Source organism: Gallus gallus, chromosome 4 (assembly GCF_016699485.2).
Source record: "Gallus gallus isolate bGalGal1 chromosome 4, bGalGal1.mat.broiler.GRCg7b, whole genome shotgun sequence".
Taxonomy (NCBI): Eukaryota; Metazoa; Chordata; class Aves; order Galliformes; family Phasianidae; genus Gallus; species Gallus gallus.
The window spans coordinates 62,325,260-62,339,864 of record NC_052535.1 but is presented as its reverse complement, the minus strand read 5'-3'; the positions used below and the strand labels follow the sequence as shown (position 1 = coordinate 62,339,864).

Below are 14,605 nucleotides of genomic sequence, written 5' to 3'. Positions count from 1 at the left end.
TGTCACTGATTTTTGTTTGTATCAGAGATATCAAGTAACTGCTGATTTGGATACTGTGTTCCTAATCTCATTACCAAATCTTTTACTGTTTAACTTGAAATAGGGGAAATACTGTATTCTATGCTGTCTTAAAAAAAAAAAAAGTGATTCCTAAATTGTCTTAAACAGTAATATATTTTAGCCTTATCAGAAAATCAGCATAATCTCAAAGCTTTGAGACCTCTGTCTCTCAAATTTGTTTTCTGTTTTAGAATATATTTTAAATTACACAGAATCTGCACAGAAGAGTAATTATGTTCAATTTGCTACTTCTATGAAGATTCTAAAGTTAAAGTAAGCGTTATATCTTCTTTGGCCTTGTGAATACTTGCACTGTTGGAATTTTCCTGTGAACTTGATCATTGATGAGCTGGTAGTCTTCAGACACGGAATTCTGGGTTTTTTTTGTTTTCTTTTTAGGAACTTACAATTTTTACCTCACTTGTAGGAGTGAGTATTCTTGAAATGCCTTCATCTGTACACTGGTGGGGTTATAGGGGCATATGTAGTTTCCAATGATGTTTGAAACCTGCATTGAAGATAAATTCTCATAGTTGCAGCATTTTCAGGGCGAGAGTTGTTTTTTCTTATTTCCCCAACCTATTTCTTTAGTTTCAAAATTACATGGTGACACTCAGTGTCTCAGACTTGACTTACCGTGCATGGATAAATGATGTAGTAACTTACGGCATTCTTGTTTATTTTATAGGTATAAACTACAATCCAGTGTTTCCTTGTGGCTTTGGAGATTTTGCACACAGTGGTTTCCCACAAAGCAGTGAGCAGCAGCAACATCCTCTAGATCATAATGCTTCTGGAAAAACTGAGTATATGGCATTTCCCAAACCTTTTGAAAGCAGTTCCTCTACTGGAGCAGAAAACCAAAGGTATGTGTTGCCACAGTGCAACTCTCCTGCCATCACTATTGTCACAGCCTGTCCCAGCCCCCCACGACTAAGGTTCTTTTTGGGAACTTTTATTTAAAGTAAATTAATTTACAAGATGAGCTTTAATTTTGAGGTTTCAAAATGTTTTGGTTTTTTCTTCTTTTTTTCTTTTTTTCTTTTTTCATTTGTGGTCTGTTTTTTTCTGTGTATTAAGTCATGTGTTGTTTCAGGAATATTCCAACCTTAAATGCAGTGTTGCAGTAGTTCTGTGATATATTTTTGTCTGTGGAGAAAGATTTCTCTTTTGAACTTGAGCAATTGAAATAACAAGAAGATAGAAATAGCTTCAAAGTGATTTTTTTAAATGCTGCTGTAGATGGTGATGAATGTTGTTTAAAGAGTGTTTTGTCTTATAATATCACTTGAGTGTAACTCAGGGTACGTAACTATATTCAGGTTGCAATCAGTCAGAAATGTGCATTTCTTCAGATGTCTTCAGTTTTCTATTTGGCAGGGCTCTTTCTACGTGCTTTTTAAATGTCAGTGTTCAGCTGATGACTGAGTAACTAGGGCAGATATCTTACACTACAGATGAAATCATTTGTTTGACTGGTAATGCATGCTGCTTCTGTCTGAGAAGCCAGGTATTAATATATTGTGTTGTTTCTTTCTTTTTGATGGAAGAAGTCATAGGCAACCTGAAGATGAAGTGGAAAAAAGATCAACTTGGCTTAATGATAGCCAGGAAGTGAAAAAAGATGATCAATCTCAACAGAAAGCAGGCTTTCCAGTTTCAGTACAGAGCATTGCTTCGGGTCATAAAAATCAGTCTGATACGAGCAGGAGAAGAAACTTTGATGAAGAGTCTCTGGAAAGTTTTAGTAGCATGCCTGATCCAGTTGACCCAACTACTGTGACAAAGACATTTAAATCTAGAAAAGCTTCAGCTCAGGCAAGCTTAGCATCAAAAGATAAAACACCCAAATCGAAGAATAAGAGGAAGAATTCTTCTCAGCTCAAAGGCAGAATTAAGAATACTGGTAGGTAGCAAATAATCTTATATGCTGTGGCAAACTCAACATGGATTGTAGTCTCTGCATTCCAGAGAATTTGCTATCCATAAGTGGTATTTATAATGAGTTCTTGAAATACATGTTACTGAAATACGAATTCATTTTACGTGACACAACTACTCTAAAGTTTTTGAGTATTTCAGCAAATAAAAGCATAAATTATTAGCAATCCTGATTTGAGTGCATAGTGGGTACAGATGCAGTGAGACGTGGAGTAAGCTGCCTGGAGAATCTTTGTTTTCATTAATTCTTTGTGTTCTAGCTGGATGACTTGCTGAGGGAGGTATTTCAGTAAAATACAGAATCAGTCTAGAATGAGAGGGACACTACTAGCATACATAGTACTGCTGCAGTCATTGATACAGCAGCACTAAATTCTCACTTCAGCAAACAAAGGAAAATCTGAAAGATAGTTGTTCTTTCATTTTGAAGTTGCCCTTGAGCCTATGCACGAAAGTTAGAAAACTCTTTGTAATTTCCCTTTCCACTTCCTCCTATAAGGTTATGACAGTGCGAGTGCTTCTAGTGTGTGTGAACCCTGCAAAAGCACTAAAAGTAAACACTCTGAGGAAGTTGTTCACGCCAAGGTGTTCAGCAAGAAGAATCGGGAACAACTGGAAAAAATAATTAAATACAGTAGATCTACTGAAATGTCTTCAGGTATTGAATTTCAGTATTTGTTGTCATGTAAACTTTGTGTAAGGGATTTCCATACTTAGTTACTAGTTTATTGCTTAAAAGTAGTATATAATGACAAGACAGCAACGATATACTTTAGCGTGTGTGGATTTTGCTTTTTGATTTCCACGGTTGCAGTAAACGTAAACGCATGTAATGTTTGGGTACTGACCTGACTGATGTTGCGTGTTTTCTGTAGATTGGGTACTTGATTACAATATTTAGAAACAAGCTGTTAACGTAAGACGAACAAAATCCAAGTTGATCAAAAACATCTCGTATTTCTTGGTATTTCTATGGACAGCAGATGAAACTGTTTACCATTCTAATGACATCTGGTACTGCATGCTTGTTTTCTTTGTTAGTGCTTAAAGGAGCTTGATCAAATATCATTCAAATTAAATCATATCATCCTTACATTTTTGCCATCTGCACTGCTTTTCTTGCATCCGTGTCATAAAAATATTCTTCTGTGTCTTTTTAGATTCTGCCAGTACCTTGTTTGAATCATGCAAATATTTTAGTCATAGTAGCATGATGTACAGCTTTGTCAATGTAACTGTGTCCACACTGAGAGCTGTTTATTAGTGATTATTATATAAACTTTGCCAGTTAAATTTTCACAATAAGCAGCGATGTGGTTTGGATGATTAAGCAGTCTTCCTCCTGCTGTTTTGTATAGACCCTGTCTTAATTTCTGGTGCGCGTTTTTGTGTTTATCACTGTCTATCCCCACTTTCCTACAGCACATGCTAGGAGAATTCTGCAGCAGTCTAACAGAAATGCATGCATTGAAGCACCAGGTAATGCATTCATTGCTTAGCTTCAACAATGTCCTATTATTCTCCCCTGCTGCCTCCTGCCCCCCTTAGCTTTGGTCCTATTGCTCAGACTGTTTAGCAGATGTTCAAAACTAGTACAATTGCAACAGTTTCTCTATAAATGAGGCAAGAGGGGCTACTTGTAATAAGCATGGAATGCAACAACACAAACTGCCTTGAATTATAATTGTGGATAACGTCTGTTGTTTGCAGTCAGTCAAAATTATGCGTGGAAAAAGGAGTCTATGACAAAAAGTAATTTAAGTAGACGTTTTTTTGTGTGGAAGATCTGCTGTTACAATTTAGTAATGGTCAAGAGGAGCAATTTTTAGTGTTTTATTACAGACTGAAAAACCTTGCCTCATGGCTTAAACTGTTATACTATTGGCAGATAATCAAATTTTACAGTAAAATTTTCTGTATTGCTGATAATTTAATAAACTTGAATACTAACAAATGTGCATCTGTTAAAGTCTGAGTTTTCCTAATTTTAACTTTGTTTTTCCATTCAACACTTGCCAAAGTATGTATGTATTAACAGAAGAGTTGTAATATAAGGGTGATACTTTTAATTCTTAAAGGAATGTGAGGCTAGGAATTAGAACTTAATAGAACACTGTGTTCTTACGAACGTGTAATGGTGCTGAGGGGTAAGAGGTTTTATGTAAATATCAGAAATGCATGGAAATACAAGATTTATGTAAGTGTGGGAGGTGTGGGAAGGTTGAGACCTTTGAATGTCTTATTTGAAATGCTTTAACAGTCTGTGTTCAGCACTGAATACCTTTCAGAACTGAAAGCAACACTGTGGTGTGAGCAGTACTCTATTCAATAAGGACTGATTTCTTAAGATACTGTTTGGAACTGTAAGAACAAAACCTGATTGACACAAATGCTGTATGTTTCATACTTACAGGATTTCAGAATTATTTTGTTATGTTCAAGTCCTTATTGCCTTCAGGAGATGAGTAAGCTTTAAGAAAGTATCTGTATAACAGAGATCTAATTCTTTTATGTAACAAGCAGGTTTTTTTCAACTGGATTAGTGTCAAGAAATGATCTTTTAATGATTTTTTTTTTTTTATTCCTTGCAGAAACTGGTAGTGATCTTTCTATGTTTGAAGCTTTGCGGGACACAATTTATTCTGAAGTCGCAACTCTTATTTCTCAAAATGAGTCTCGGCCCCACTTTCTTATTGAACTTTTCCATGAGCTGCAGCTGTTAAACACAGATTACCTAAGACAAAGGGCCCTATATGCTTTACAGGTATGCACAAACTTTAGAATCGTGTGTATCAACTGAAGAAATTGTAGATGTTCTTTTTACAGTACAGTTATTTTTTTCAGGATATAGTGACCAGACATTTATCTGAGAACAACGAGAAGGGGAGATGTATAAAATCACTAAATACCGCAACATGGATAGCATCAAACTCTGAACTCACTCCCAGTGAAAGTCTTGCTTCTACAGATGATGTAAGCTTTCATTTCAGAAGCTAGCTTACTGTCAGCTTTTCCTGTTTTCAATTTACATGCGTGCTTGTGTACCAAAATATTCATAGTGGTGACTGTAATTGTCTAAAATTCATAAAAGCCTTTTGCGTGGTAGAAATCTTTACACTGGAAATCACTGATGTGTTAGGGAGGAACAGAACATGGAGAACAGTATGAAGAGTATAAATTGGAAACTGGTATTCAAAAATAGCCAATATACTGTGAATAAGGTCAGGGTAAGTACTGATTACAAGGTTCCCAATGAATTAATTATTTAAGAAACTAACAAGTCCTCCACCTAGTTTCCTATTTGTTTATAGTTGAAGTATTTGAAAAAAACATGCTAGAATTACCTGTTTTCAGGATATAAGACAGCCTGGTGACAAGCCCTTAATATCACACCTGGCTAAAAAAAGCTGCTGGCTCATTCTCACGTCTGTGAGAGTATGGTGCATCCCTGCTTTGTACTGAGCTGATGAACATTTTTTAGGAAACTTTTGACAAGAACTTCCCTACAGAAGCATGTCAGGACTGCGAACAAAATGATGCGGACAACAGGAGTACTATGTCTACATCTTCACATTTTGAACCCTTTGCCACTGATGACCTTGGTAAGAATTATGTGATTTACATCTCAAGTATTATTCCTTCACCTGCTCTCCAGAAGTGACTACAGTCATCTGTTCGAGTAGTGTACTTTTATGATCTAATATGTAACCACATGGTTTTAATACAACACTTTGAGCAATTAGACACTTGATGAAAGTGTGTGTAAAAGAACATAGTAGCAACTGCAGTTGTGTAAATTTCAAAACCTACAGCTTTAAGTTTTTATTATTGTATTCTTGTCTATCCTTTGAAAACTTTATTTAGATTAAAAGATGTTTTTATTCTAAATATAGGCAACACAGTGATTCACTTAGATCAAGCTTTGGCTAGGATGAGGGAATATGAGCGTATGAAAATTGAAGCTGAAAGTACCCTTGACTCTGAGGGCTGCTCTAGTAATTTGCAGGGTGCTACTGCTGCTAAATTAGAAGGTATGCACATATATACATATTTTACTTAGTTTTAGAGAATAATTATTCTAAATATCAAGAGTAATTTAATTGGCTGACATGTTTTCTTCTTCCTTTATATTGAAAGCAAAGTTTTGTAGGTTCTTAATGTACTTGAGTAAATATTATTCATTCTCAGAGGAAAATGTACATTTTTGAAATTGATATTTCTTTAACAGTGATGTTAAATGACTTAGATGTGTACACTTTTTTTTTTAACAAGGTCCCAGCACGAGTGAATGTCTTTCTGTGCCACAGTCAAGTGAAGTTTCTGCTGTCCCATGTCCTCGCATAGACACTCAGCAGCTTGACCGGCAGATTAAAGCAATTATGAAAGAGGTCATTCCTTTCCTGAAGGTAAGAACTATTTTCAGTAATGTGTACTAGAAGGAAGAGGAGCTGCACACTTGCATGGAATACTGTTGTTTATATTGAATTAGTAGAAAATGTGATAGCCTTTCCATGCTTTAAGACAATAAAAGTAGCTTTCAAATGTTAATACTTTGTCTAGTGTGTTCTAAAGCAGGCATCTTTGCTTGCATTTTGTACCTATGTGGATATATTTCAGTCCTTGAAAGTTAGGACGAAAAAATTGGATTTATATTTGAACGAGTTTATAAGTAAATCTAAGTTGTTACTATTAGGATATATGGTTGCCATCAAATATCTTTCAAATTTTCACTTCTGTGTAAAACTGATAACTCGTATCTTAGCAACAGCTGCCAATATATACTGAGTTGCAGACGTTGCTGAGAAGGAAATGATAAGGCTTCTCGATTGCACAGGGCTGGTGGACTTTTGCCTCATAAAAAGAGATTTTTGTTTGCAGCTGGCCAAATTGAATAGAAGTGTTTGAAAATCAATTTCTGAAATAATCTCTCAGTAGTACTGAGATAATTTTAACTCAGACTGTTGCATATGATTTGACTTGAGATATTTTTGAAATGTTTTTGAAAAAATATTTTTGAAGTTGTTGATTTTCATGTTTTTTGTGTTCAAAATATTTTGGAATTTGAGATGATTAACTTCTTAAAGTGGTAACAAAGCTCATTCTGTAATACTTTTTTAGGAACACATGGATGAAGTATGTTCTTCTCAATTACTGACATCAGTAAGACGTATGGTCTTGACTCTTACACAACAGAATGATGAAAGTAAAGAATTTGTCAAGTTCTTTCATAAACAACTTGGAAGTATACTTCAGGTTAGTAGTTTTTAGTTAGCATTTAACTTACCAAATTGTTTAAAAAAGATTACAAACTATTATGTACTTAACTAATTTTGAGAGTTACTAACGGTATGATAAGTAGTCTTTGAAGTGTGAAAGCTTGTCTCAGAAACTGAAGATTTATTTCTCTTCACAGGATTCCCTGGCAAAATTTGCTGGTAGAAAATTAAAAGATTGTGGGGAAGATCTTCTTGTGGAGATTTCTGAAGTATTATTTAATGAATTAGCCTTTTTTAAACTCATGCAAGACTTGGACAATAACAGTATTTCTGTAAAGCAGAGGTGTAAACGCAAAATAGAAACTACTGAAGAGATACAGTCTTATGCTAAAGAGGTTTGTCTTATTACTCTTTTTTTTTTTTAATTTGGCTTTTCTAAGTTTCTTAAATGTCTGTTTCCCAAACTTTATATATGAAAAGTGGTGGTTCTTTGCTTTAACAAACTACTTCTGTGTTGTCATAGTATTAATTGTATAGAAACATGAACTGTCTTCCTCATTAAGGGAGATGTCCTGTGTTATAGGTTACTGTCTGCTACGTAAGTTTAACTGTAGACTTTGATTCAAGGGAAATAGTTATATGTGCGCATCAAGTCATGGGTTAGTATTAATGTCTGTCACCAAGTAGTCAAATTAAGTATTTTAGCATATGAATGTACCAATTCATCATCTCTTCACCTATTCCTACAGCTTTCCTTGAAGTAGTTTAGTCAGGAAGCATCTTTTCATAACATCTGTTCTAGCTAGGTAGTCATGAAACAGTTGGCTTGTTGGCATATGTAGAAAGTATGACTTTCTAAAATTAGTGTAAAACGTGTCTTCAGAAATACATGAGAAGATGCAGAATATGAGTACATATTCTGCACCAACAATGCAGTTTTTGGTTGTTTTTCACCACTTCAGTATTGTAAAGATGTGTTGGCATTTCTTAATTGTGGCATTGCAGTTTTTAGGAATTCATTTTTAGTTACATGAATTATTTGCAAAGGAAGCACTAAAACAGATCACATTCGTGTAACTCTTAATTTAGTTATGTATGTACCTCAGTGTTTCTTATTGCATAGTATAGTTACGACTTCAGTGTCCTTTCAGCCTTCTTTTAGAAACACAAATAAAAATCCCTCAAATCAACAGAAGATAATGTGAATCTGTTGTGAACTATGAAGTCCTGCAAGTAGTTTAAAGCATAGTGTCAGCTAAACTTAAGTATACCTCAACTTAGAAGTACTAGTACTGTACCTAGTGGGAGATTGGCTTCTTTAGGGAGCAGAACAGTCTATGCTCTGTTCTGAATCCAGAGGGATTTAGATTTGACTTCCTATGCTATGTGGATTATTTCTTTGCTACATGAAGGTTTGGTTTACCCCATGCCATAAGAGTGCATGGAGGCAATTTAGATATCTAGCATTTCTTCTATTCTCCTGAACTGGGATTGTGGTCAGTGCTTGTGTTGTTGCTGAAGTGTAAGTTCAGATTCAGTGGAGCCAGAAGTGAGCCAGAGCTGGCAGGTTCTGTCTGTTTTGTACAGATCCACGTAAATATCTCTATATAGTTTTTCAGGGTTTTCAGATCCAGGATCCTGACAGAGGTATATTTGGTTTTGCTCTATTTTGTGGCTGTCTTGAGTCCTGCAAAATAACTGATTTTAGTTTCAATGCTTAAAAATATAGCTGGCTGCCTTGATCAGAGCTGGCGTATTTAATTCCATAGCTTAATTATGATTTAACCACAGACTGGAGAAACAGCCTGTGTAAGCAATCTTTAACAAAAAACAAACAAACAAACAAAAAAAAGGCCAAGCATGCTTATGATGTTCTGTGACTTTTAAATTGTGAAGATGTCTCTGTAAACATCTCATAATACAGAATTCCTTGTGGCTTTCCACTGTTTTGACATAGGAGTTCTTGGTAAGACTGGCATTTCTGGCAGCCTTCCAGGAAGCTTTAGTTTGGTTCAGTAGTTTTCTAAGTTACTTCAGTCTAGAATTGAAGACAGTTTGTGTTTCTTCTAGGCAAAAAAAGGTCTCCAGGTGGATGTTTGTTCATCTACTGAAGATATCGATGAGGACAAAGTATGTTTATGCTTCTCAACTGTGTTTATTCCTCAGATAATTTCACAGATCACTTACTGTTTTCTATCATACAAATCCAGTAGCTATAAGCAGTCAATTTCTTACTGTTTGTGAATTTATAAAACTTTTTGGTTTTTATCTTCTCTGTTGTTTTCAGTGGTTTACTTCATTGAAGTAAATGAACTTCCTTTTTTTAATTGAGTTGCCAGTCTGGAAAATGACTTCAGAGAAAGTTCTGCCATCACCAGTTACTCTGTTGTATGCTGTAGTAAACATAACTTGTATATTGTCTCTTCAGTTGTTTTTATTCCTGTTAGTTCTTCAGAGCTATTGCCAGTGTAAGGACTGATGCATTTCTTATAAAAAATGGTAGCTTTTTATCTTTCAAGAGGTGCATTGAGATCAATAAGGACAGAAAAGCACCTTTAATACTGCTAATTGGTGAAGTTTTGTGTTGAATGATTTTTACTTTAAAAGTATTAGTTTGAAAGTCTAAAAAGAACGAAGTCAATATTGAATGCTACACAACTGGAGTGATTTGTGTTATTTTGTTATTAGCATTAGGCTAGGAGCTTTCTTTATTAGTATTCTTTTTTTCTATACTATAAAACAGCTATGAAAGTTTTTGTGTTTTTTTAATGGGATTTGATCTGGGGCTGTTCCCCCTATTCTCAACTCAAAGCATTGAGAATTTAGTTATTCCTTAATTCTTTGAATAGCAAGGACAGTGAATAGAGATGGTGCTTAACTATTTTTAGCAAAAAGCATTTTCTTTTTTTAATCTTGCAAGTAATTTTTTCACCTCAAGGAGGAAGCAGATGTAGGACACAGAGTAGTTGATGTACTGAGCTGACCTGTATGTTCTCCAAGTTAACAAATGTTAGGGGTTAAAATATTTCCTTCTTTGTTTCAAAAATCACTTAAAGTCATTGTGTATGAGGAGAGGGATTGTATTTCAAATTCTGTATCCAAGGATAAGATATAGGTGATGTGTGAAGTAGCGTTGAAAGTTTTCCTGTATGGGCATAGAATCATAGTAACACCCAAGAGTGGAAAAGACCTTCAACATCATCCAGTCTAACTGTGCACCTATCACCAATATTTCCCACTGAATCATGTTCCTCAGTACAACATCTGAGTGTTTCTTGGACATCTCTGGGGTTGGTGACTCCACCACCTCCCTGGGCAGCCTGTTCCAGTGCCTGACCACTCTTTCAGAGAAGTTTTTTCCTAACATCCAACCTGAATCTCCCCTGGCACAACTTGAGGCTATTCCCCCCAGTCCTATTGCTAGTTACATGGGAGAAGAGGCTGATCCCCACCTCACCACAGCCTCGCTTCAGGTAGTTGTAGAGAACAATAAGGTCTCCCCTAAGCCTCCTCTTCTCTAGACTGAATATAGGTGCGTATATAGACTTGTATGGGCATAGGGTGAGTGCTTTATTCTAGAGCTTAGAGCTTCTGTGATACTACTTTGTAAGTAAAATTGGAAATCTGTGTATCATTGCTTGCTTCTGTGTAAAAGATTCCTGCAAGATTTGGAGCAAAACTCCAAGCTTTACTCGGAATTCATACAGAATTTTCTCACTCAAGATATTTAAAAAATCATTCAGCAGAGGAACTGCTGAGTAGCTGTCAAATAAATGAAAATGGGCAGTTAGGAATATTCATAATGTCTGCTAGAGACCCCTTAGTAGTTGAGGAAAATCACTAGAAGGTAACAGTGCTAGTGTTTCTTACTTCTTCCTTTTAATAACTGAAAGAAAAATGTTTAAGACTAGTTAACTGATATGAGCTTTTTCTGATAATTCAGTTGTGTTCCTTATGGTTATGTCGGAAGTGTGTGGTCTGTCATAGTAGGATCTGATGCTGTTTCTGAAGTAGTTTTGTGATATTTGTTTCATGGGTATCAGTCCTTTGTTGTAGTAGGCATCTTGCGGGGATACGGAACATTAACTTTTAGTCAGTAGATTTTTTTTATTTTTGAGGGGAGAAAGAGATGGCTCCTTAGGGCAGGAACCATAACTTAATCTTTAGATAAACAAACATGAAATTGCACAGTATTCCTTGTTTTCCTAGGACAAGGATGAGACTGAAACTGTCAAACCAGTACAGGGCTTAGAAACGTATGATGGTAATGAAGTTCCTGAAAGTATCAAGTCTGATGCTTCTGACCAAGAGGAAGATGAAGAAAGTGAAAGTGGCCCAGTGGCAATAAGTAAGTGTTTTCTATGGTTCATTATTCAGTGCTTTCACCACAGTTTTAACCAACTAATTTTACAACACAATTTTTGTTAAGCACTTCTTAGTAACATCTTCTGTCACAAATTTTCTAGAGAGGTCTTTTCCAATAGAAGTTTTCCAGTACTGTATTTACTAATACCTTGTTAAGAGTTAGGTGTTTCAACTAGAGGAGCTTTTGCTCTTTGCAATTAGTAGATCTGAGGACAACAGCTCATGGTTTGGTTTCCCTTATATTTCCATTCTTCACAACAATTTGTTTAATAGCTGAGATATTTCACACTGACAGTAGTGAGTGATTTTTTTGGTAACATGACTTATGCAGATCATTTGGATCTTGAAAGTATATAATCACTATAATAATTTCATAGGATACTTTGAAAGAAGAACTAATCAGTGTAGTAAATCTCAAAATGGATTTGGATTTGCAGCCACCATACTCTGTCAGATGTATCAATGAGCTCTTACTGAGAAAACTGAACGAATTAGATCAATATGTAATTACAGTATGAAGATGGTTTTATGTTGATTTACCTTTAGGTTTATCAAAAGCAGAAACCCAAGCTCTCACTAATTATGGCAGCGGAGAAGATGAGAATGAAGACGAAGAAATAGAATTTGAGGAAGGACCTGTTGATGTGCAGACATCATTACAAGCGAGCAGTGAAACAGCAACTGAAAATGAACAGGTATTGTCAGAGTTGTAAATGCAGAAGAAACCTAAGCCATCGCATAACTTTTCAGAAAAATATCTTCATGTAAATCTTTTTTCCTGTTGCACTGTTTTCATATTAGTATATTAGTGGAACAGGTGTTTCTAGCAAAGAAGGATGAATTAGACAATAAGCTATGATAATTGATCAGTAGAATTTGTTCTAAATCATTTTCACCTTCCCCAATAGATTTCAAGCCAAGAACTGAGTAAGACAAAAGGCAGTGATATTTTGTCATCTGAACAACAGTCTGTTAATGTTAAAGGTAAGACCAGTATGAAGCTATTTGAGAGATTAACACTTCTATATGAATTTGCATACTCTGAGAATTATCTCAGATAGTGTCTGTGATATATGGAGCTTAAGAGGAAGATGATGTTTTTTTTATGGAACAGTGTCATTTAAGTAGGTATATCTGTGTTGATATAGACACAGTAAACCTTCTGTAGAGGAAGCCTGAAGTAGTAATAAGTACATAGGAGTGTTACATTTGATGTTTGACAATAGCACAAATTTCAGATAATTCAGATAATTGTTACAGCCATTGACACGCAATTGTGGTTGAGTAATTTGTCTATTATAGCATTTTGATGTTTGGATTTGTCTGGTGCTAGTTTTTTTCCCTAATTCTACCATTTACTAGCAGTTGATATAATTTTATAGTTTAAAGATTTATACTCAGTTGTAGCTGATGAAGAACTGAAAAATCATCTTCTGTCAAGACCAATGCCACCAGGTTGTATGGATGTTGCTTCTAACTGTTGTTACCACCTCCTTTCCCTCTGTCTTGCTGTTGAAAATAATGGTATAGTTCACTTTCATTGCTCATTTGTAGCTATGAATCATGATGTAAGAAAAAATGTGATCTTGCATGTTCAGAATATTTTAGTGTCTCTAAACATTATAAATAAAACTTTAAATTTAAATTTAAATGTGGCTTTAGGTGAACAAGATGCAGCTACAATTTTACCTCATTACCTCAATGTGGTGGAGAACACACCACCTTTACCAGTGAATACCCCAGAATCGTTTATAGCAGCCAGTATGAAAACGGAAGAATCAAGCTCATCTTTACCAGGAAATGAAACACAAATGCTAGATACAGCATGTGTAGTAAACAAGTCATCTGCTGGAAGTTCAGAAAGCTCCATGGCCGGCAGTCCTGACACAGAGTCGCCTGTGTTAGTGAATGAATATGTGAGTATATTTCAGTTGACGTGCATCTAAAATAACTTTTTTTTCATATTTTAATATTATTTGTAGTTTCCAGTCTTGTACATTTGTCATCTACAAATTTAATGTGTGTGTTTCTGTTTGATGCGCTACTTAAAATGTTTAAAAATCTTTATTTTGAGTAAAAATAAAACGGTGGCACTAAATGTTACTATTTTTATTAACAGGAAGCTGGTTCTGGAAATGTAAGTCAAAAATCTGATGAGGATGACTTTGTCAAAGTTGAAGACTTGCCCCTTAAACTTGCAGTCTATTCAGAGGTATTTTGCTGAGTTTTGTTGGGTTATGGTTTAGAAGCGCGTGTCCTAAATAATAACAAATATCTTACTTATCAAGGCAGCAAAAAGAATTAGTTAGAACTGAGTTTTGCTTTACTTGTTATAAAGGCAGATTTACTGAAGAAAATAGCATCAGAGGCCCAAACCAACAGCTTGTCAGATGAATTATTGGGTGGAGGTGGGGAGCAAGATCGAGAATTAGTAGGAGATGCCCAGACTCTGAAAGAACCAGGTAAGGATTATTTTCTAAATCATCTCCACACGTTGGGAAAACATTCTGAACACCCTTAGAGTCCACATACCTTGTTATCACTGACTGAAGATCAAAATCACTGTGGTGCTGATAGATTATCCTTTTTTATCATTATACATTAGAAAATAATCTATTGGTGTGAGTAGATTTTGCCTTCATTGTCCCTTATATACATTCCTGTTAGATTCTTTGACTAAATATCATAAAAGTTAACATTTAAAATACATAGTGTAACTTTAAATGTTTTAAAACTTAAAAATCAACATTTAAATTTCTTGTTATAAGCTTGGTTTTAATATTTTAAATTCTAATTGCTAGTATCTAATTCAGTAATACTCAATATAACTTATTCACTGACTGTTCAGTGTTTTTTGTAATGCAAAAGTTCTACAGAGCTTACAGAATAGCAGAATATCTCTTTAGGTAAAATAAAGTACATATTACACATATATACATCTATATACTGTCCAGTTCTTGTTGGGCTGCCTGTAGTGATGGCACATCTAACACAGGTGCAATAGTCCAGTGCAGGCTTATCCA

General features: G+C 35.1%; 1 protein-coding gene across 9 annotated transcripts in view; it reads left to right on the top strand.

Moving 5' to 3' along the window:
• The window catches only part of PCM1 (pericentriolar material 1), an 80,007-nt gene that overhangs the window by 63,623 nt on the left and 1,779 nt on the right, over window positions 1–14,605 (top strand). For 6 of the 9 annotated variants that reach the window (XM_046939859.1, XM_040698681.2, XM_040698680.2 and 3 more), the window contains 18 exons: window positions 749–926; window positions 1,611–1,966; window positions 2,501–2,659; window positions 3,424–3,480; window positions 4,593–4,765; window positions 4,846–4,974; window positions 5,483–5,603; window positions 5,895–6,032; window positions 6,274–6,407; window positions 7,120–7,254; window positions 7,415–7,612; window positions 9,288–9,347; window positions 11,427–11,565; window positions 12,129–12,277; window positions 12,491–12,566; window positions 13,245–13,498; window positions 13,702–13,794; window positions 13,921–14,044. In XM_046939859.1, the coding sequence (XP_046795815.1) occupies window positions 749–926; window positions 1,611–1,966; window positions 2,501–2,659; window positions 3,424–3,480; window positions 4,593–4,765; window positions 4,846–4,974; window positions 5,483–5,603; window positions 5,895–6,032; window positions 6,274–6,407; window positions 7,120–7,254; window positions 7,415–7,612; window positions 9,288–9,347; window positions 11,427–11,565; window positions 12,129–12,277; window positions 12,491–12,566; window positions 13,245–13,498; window positions 13,702–13,794; window positions 13,921–14,044 (2,673 nt within the window). The remainder of the gene's footprint in view (window positions 1–748; window positions 927–1,610; window positions 1,967–2,500; window positions 2,660–3,423; window positions 3,481–4,592; window positions 4,766–4,845; window positions 4,975–5,482; window positions 5,604–5,894; window positions 6,033–6,273; window positions 6,408–7,119; window positions 7,255–7,414; window positions 7,613–9,287; window positions 9,348–11,426; window positions 11,566–12,128; window positions 12,278–12,490; window positions 12,567–13,244; window positions 13,499–13,701; window positions 13,795–13,920; window positions 14,045–14,605) is intronic. The other 3 variants (XM_015285412.4, XM_046939860.1, NM_204531.2) reach the window with 2 other exon arrangements.